This window comes from Tenrec ecaudatus, chromosome 17 (genome assembly GCF_050624435.1).
Source record: "Tenrec ecaudatus isolate mTenEca1 chromosome 17, mTenEca1.hap1, whole genome shotgun sequence".
In the NCBI taxonomy this organism is placed as follows: domain Eukaryota; kingdom Metazoa; phylum Chordata; class Mammalia; order Afrosoricida; family Tenrecidae; genus Tenrec; species Tenrec ecaudatus.
Window position 1 is genome coordinate 74673101 of NC_134546.1, and position 6000 is coordinate 74679100.

Here is a 6000-nt window from a genome sequence, read left to right on the forward strand (position 1 = left end):
CCCTACTACCCATGCCTCCCCCCACTTTTCTTGCTTTCCCCCCACCTTTTTCATTGACTGTCATATGTATCCCTGGATTGGGTCTGGCCCCTGCCATACTAACCTGGACTTCACACCAGGAATGTATGCATATAGTAACTTTCCCCCTATATCTCTTTTGCCTTTTAAGCTTACTTAAGTGGACTTATGGTTTGCTTCTCCTTTTACCCTTTGCTTATTTCACTTCACATAATTTCCTCCAATTTTCCCCATGTGGCAATGTGCTTCATGCATTCATCACTGCTTTTCAGGGACGTGTAGTACTCCAGTGTATGCATGTACCACAGTTTTTAAATCCATTCATCTGTTAATGGAAATTTGGGTTGTTTCCAACTTCTTGCGATTGTGAACTATGCCATGATGAGCATTGGGGCACAGATATCTGACTGTGGTTCATTTATTGCCTCTTCTGAGGATATGCCAAATAGGGGAATTGCTAGGTCCTATGGTAGCTTGATTTCCATCTCTTTTACACTTCACCAAATCTAATTCCATAATGGCTGTACATACATACAAGTCCACCAGCAATGGACCAATGTTCATATATCACCACAGCCACTCCAACACTTGCTACTCTCTGATTTTGTGAATTGATAGAATTCTGGCTATCTTTGAGGGTGTTAGGTGGTATCTCACAGTTGTTCTAATTGGTATTTCTCTGATGGCTAATGATCAGGAACATTTTCTCATATTTACTGGCTATTCAGATTTCTGCCCTTGTGAAATTTCTGTTCAGGTCCTTTGCCCATCTCCTCAGTGGGTAATTAGGTGGTTTTTTTTTAAGCTAGCAGAGTATTATAAATTTTAATAAGGCATTTGTCAGTTGTGTCATTACTAAAGATGTTTTCCCAGTCTGTCAGCACTCTCATTACTCTCTTGCTGAATTCATTCGATGTACACAGGCATTTTATCTTCGGTATACCCCTCTTGCCAATTAGTGACTCAACTGTATTTGTGTCCTTAGCTATATCCGATAGCCTAGATATTCCCTGCACCAAATTTCTCAGGTTGGTCGCAATTCCCTCATTGATTGTCCTAATAGTTTGGGGTTTTACCACAAGGTCCATGATCCACCTTGAGTTTAATCTTGTGCGTGGAGTGAGATAAGGGTCTTGCTTCATTTTTCTGCAGGTAGATATCCATTCTTTCCAGCACCACTTGTTGAAGAGGGCATCTGTTTCCCATTTGATATCTTTTGGTCCTTGTCAAAGATCAGTTGTCTGTATGCTGATGATTTTATTTCTCGGGTTTTAGTTCTTTTCCAATGTGTGTTAGGGTCTCGTCCAGCGAGACCCTCACGCGGTGACCTGGAGAGGCAACGAACCTGGATGGCAAAAAGACACAGAGACTTGGGGCAAGACAAGTGCTGATCAAGCCCGTTTATTTTGCCAAAACTCTGGGTATATATTCACAACAGAGAAGGAAGTGGGAGGCACATATTCCAGTGAAGCACACTGTGTAACAACCGCACACTGTACAACAACTAATCAGCCACATGTTCCCAATAAGGTACAAAGGGTGCACAACAGTACTCAAAGACGTCCGTGGCGATGTACGCATGCAAATCAAGGCTTACCGGGTGAACTTATCACGATGTTCCTAATATGGTATATCTGCAGTTCAATGGGTGCTCAGTACTTTGACTAATGGCAACAAGGTCAGTTATCGCAACTGCTCATGCTACTGAGCACGTAGTTTGGAATGTGGGGGCGAAGTTGGGCAGGAAACAAAGCCTTGCTGTTAGAAAGCGGCCAAGTTTCTGCTACGTGTCTGAGGCCAGGGTCTTAATGGATATCGGCTCCCAACAGGTCCTCCTTTTTTGTTTTATGTATTTAGAAAATGAGAGATTCCCTTAGGGAGTTGTGCCTGTCTTAGGTTGCCAGGTGTGTCTCTGACCCTTACCCGTCTTCGGCTTCTGTGAACTCATCCATCTTAGGTGGAGGCGAACCAGGGCCTGTCTTAGGTTAGTGTCAGGGGCACCCAATTTTACCCGTCATTGGCTATCCAACTCATCTCATAAGGGCAGAGTGTCTTACCGGTGATGCATACTCATCGTCAGATACCGAGCCACCCTGACTAATCATCTCAAGGTGATGGTAAGGGACCTGTATGGGCTTAGCCTGGATGGCTTCTATTTGTTGTTTGATAAAAGACATAAGTTTGTTAAAGATGACGGGCCCCAATGAAACTACAACAAGCAAAACAATTACCGGCCCTATAAAGGGGGCAATAAATGAAAATAACGGCGAAGACCACCAATTCATTGAGTTGAGCAAACTTGGGCGCGGATGTCCGAAATTAAGTAGTTCCTTACTGATCTTATTGAGATTGTTTACCTGCTCCTCAACTAATCCAGATTCATTAATATAGCAACAACATTCTTCTTGTACAAACAGACAAATACCCCCTTTTCGGCTGTAATAAGGTCAAGCGCACGCCGGTTTTGAAGAACAACTTGAGCTAAAGAATTGATTTGTCGTTGGAGAGACGCCAGAGACTATGCAGAGTCATCCAGAGCTTCTTGAAGGCGGGCGGCCAGATCGTTGGTGGCGGTGATAGAATGTCCAAGTGCTCCTCCTCCAAAACCAACAGTGGCAACAGAGGAGGCCAATGAAAGGCCCATTAAGACAGGGAGAAAAATAGCTCTTTTTGACTTGGAAAGGGGGTGAGGAGAAATTTTAGATTGAAATTCAGCGGTGGTATAAACAGTTAATTGGGGCACCAAAGTAACAGGCATACACCATAAGGAAGACGGAAGGGAAGCATTCAAATGTTTTGTGAGGGTATGATTACATCAAAAGAAAAAGCCATTGGGCGCAACTGCTTCTGTCATAAGTGTGAGTTAATTATTACAAAGAGATGAGGACGGCGCGGAGTAACAAAACGGAACTTGGGTTGTGCCAGGAGGTAAATAAAGGGGAACATCATTGACAATTATAGGAGTTTGGGGAGGCGGGGTGGTGTTGGTAATATTAGAAATAGGGTTGGAGGTTGGGACTGCAGCAAGCGGGGGGGGGGGGCGATTGCTGCGATTCTGATTCCAAGACAAGAGGTGAAGGTCCACATCTGTGAGTAGAAGGGTCTTCGGGCTAATATATATTTGTTGAACCTGTAAAAACACAAAAAGAGATCTATTTCTCAGGGGGTTGATTCCTCCCTGGAGGGTATTACTTTAGGTTTATGGTCCATTACTCTGACCAGTCTTTCTGGTAGCCATCTTGCTGCATTGTGCTCTTGAGAATAGACACAAATGGAGCCTCTTCCCCAGATAAGTCCTGGGTCCGGTCCGTGCCATGAATTGTTTATAGGATCTTTCCATTTTGCCATGGCAAATTGTGAGTTAGATTTAAAGTGCTAAAACCGATCTGCAGCTTATTTTCCCGAATCATCAAGGCGTAAGAAATTGAGTATAAATAAGGCATAATTAAGAAGGTTCCGGGGGGTGCCTTTTGTAGGGTACCATTGTCCTATTTTTATTTTTTCAATAGCAAGTTTTAATGTTAGATTTGATCTTTCCACTACCCCCTGGCCTTGGGAGTTGTACGGGATGCCAGTGACATGTTTTGTAAAGAGTTTGCAACAAAATTCTTGAAAGGCTGCAGAGGTGTAACCAGGGCCACTGTCTGTTTTTATTTGCTTAGGGGCCCCAAGTATAGAGAAACAGTGTAAAAGGTGAGCTATAACATGTTTGGTGGCCTCTCCTGTTTGGAGGGTGACGACTATGAATCCACTAAATGTGACCACGCGCATGTGAACATATTTTAAATTACCAAACTCAGAAAGATGGGTTACATCCATTTGCCAGATATCATTTGGCACCAATCCTTTCGGATTGACTGCCAAGTGCAGTACTGGGAGATGCGTTACACAGTTTGAGCATTGTTTTACTATTTGTCTAGCTTGTTCCCTGGTTATTTTATACATTAAGCGTAAAGTTTGAGCATTAATATGATGTAAGGAATGGGCGGCGCGAGCTTTTTCAACGTTATCTGTGGAGGCAAAGGCGACAAAATGGGTGGCCACATCAACAACACCGTTGCCTTGGGATAAGGGACCGGGGAGGCCTGAATGGGCTCTAATATGACCAATGAAAAAGGGGGCTGTCCTGGCATGAATTGTTTTTTGACACTCCAGGAACAGGACCGAACTTTCAGCAGTCTTTTTTATTTGAGGAGCAGTTTCCAGCAAAGGAATGGAATGTGCCAAATAAGTGCTATCAGTGTATATATTAATGGGTTTGTCTGCAAATTGTGATAAAACGCACATGATACCCTTGAGCTCAACCAACTGAGCTGAAACGCAGTCAGTTTGAATTTTAGTAATTATGCCATTTACACAAAAGGCCGCAATTCCTGTTGAGAACCCATCAGTAAAAACTAAAAATGCGGAGTCTCTTTTCCGTGGCGTCGCGGAGGCGGTCGGGTGCTTCACCATGAAGCTGAATATATCCTTCCCAGCCACTGGCTGCCAGAAACTCATTGAAGTGGACGATGAACGCAAACTTTGCACCTTTTATGAGAAGCGAATGGCCACGGAGGTCGCCGCGGAGGCGCTGGGCGATGTATGGAAGGGCTATGTCGTCAGCATCAGCGGTGGGAATAACAAGCAAGGCTTTCTCATGAAGCACGGTGTCTTGACCCACGGCTGTGTCTGCCTGCTGCTGAGTAAGGGGCACTCCTACTACAGACCACGGAGAACTGGGGAGAGGAAGCGCAAATCTGTCCGGGGCTGCATTGTGGATGCCAATCTGAGCGTTCTCAACTTGGTTATTGTAAAGAAAGGGGAGAAAGATATCCCAGGACTAACTGATACAACTGTGCCTCGTCGCCTGGGGCCCAAAAGAGCCAGCAGAATCCGCAAACTCTTCAATCTCTCTAAAGAAGATGACGTCCGCCAGTACGTTGTGAGAAAGCCACTGAACAAAGAGGGCAAGAAAACTAGGACCAAAGCGCCCAAGATTCAGCGTCTTGGGACTCCGTGGGTCCTGCAGCACAAGCACTGGCGCATTGCCCTGAAGAAGCAGCGCACCAAGAAAAACAAGGAGGAGGCTGCCGAATATGCCAAGCTTTTGGCCAAGAGAACAAAGGAGGCCAAGGAGAAGCGGCAGGAGCAGATTGCCAAGCGACGGAGGCTGTCCTCGCTGAGGGCTTCTACCTCCAAGTCTGACTCCAGTCAGAAATGAAAGAGCCTGGAATAAATAAGCTCATCTAGTGAAAAAAAATGCATTGTTAAGAGGGCGTATTAACTACTTGGGTGCCTTGTTTAGGAGTTAATACTGTGTGGGAGGAGAAACAGATGTCCAGTCCTGCACTCCTGTTGTTGCCCTTGAAAGAGAGGCAAGGCTTGTGGGCGAGATGCCAGGTGCTGGTTCTGAGGGAGTTGGTGGCCTTGAGGAACAAACCTGATAGCCCCAGGGGTTTGTCTCGCAAAGGGGGCCCAGGGCTGGCCCTGCTCAGAGATTCCCTGTACCGCAGAGTGAGGGGACAAAGGACTTCCTTGAAAATCGGCCTTGGATCTGCATTCAGAAGCCCAGTGAAAACCACGTTTGCAGCGAGGGCAGACGGTGGAAGGTCTCGGCCTTTCAGGGCGCGGAGCCCTAGGCGCTGGGCAGTCTCAGGAGATATGACCAGGCTGTTTACAGTTAAAGCAGATTTTTTGAGCAAGCGCAGCAGGGCTTTGGATTAGACCTTGAAGAGCAGCTCCTATGGCTAGTCCAAGGTTATGTGAGGGACCAACTCCTGCCCAGTATTTTATAAAGTCAGAAATAGCGCCAGTGCGGCGGTGTGGGTGGAGAATATCCTGACAAATAGGGTTTGCATTTTCATAAGCAAGGTGTTTGATAAATTCACTTTCATTTTCATCCTTGCCAACAAGTCGTTCAGCAGTGGCCTTTAAACGGCTCATAAAATCACTATAGGGCTCCTCAGGCCCCTGCCGAATTTTTGCCAAAGAAGTGGTGGC

General features: G+C 45.7%; 1 protein-coding gene across 1 annotated transcript; it reads left to right on the forward strand.

The window, feature by feature from the left end:
* Positions 1-4432: 4432 nt before the first annotated feature.
* Positions 4433-5260, forward strand: LOC142430334 (small ribosomal subunit protein eS6-like). Its single transcript, XM_075535395.1, has one exon. The coding sequence runs from the start codon at positions 4472-4474 to the stop codon at positions 5219-5221; it is 750 nt and encodes a 249-aa protein (XP_075391510.1). The 5' UTR covers positions 4433-4471; the 3' UTR covers positions 5222-5260.
* The last annotated feature ends 740 nt before the right edge of the window (positions 5261-6000 follow it).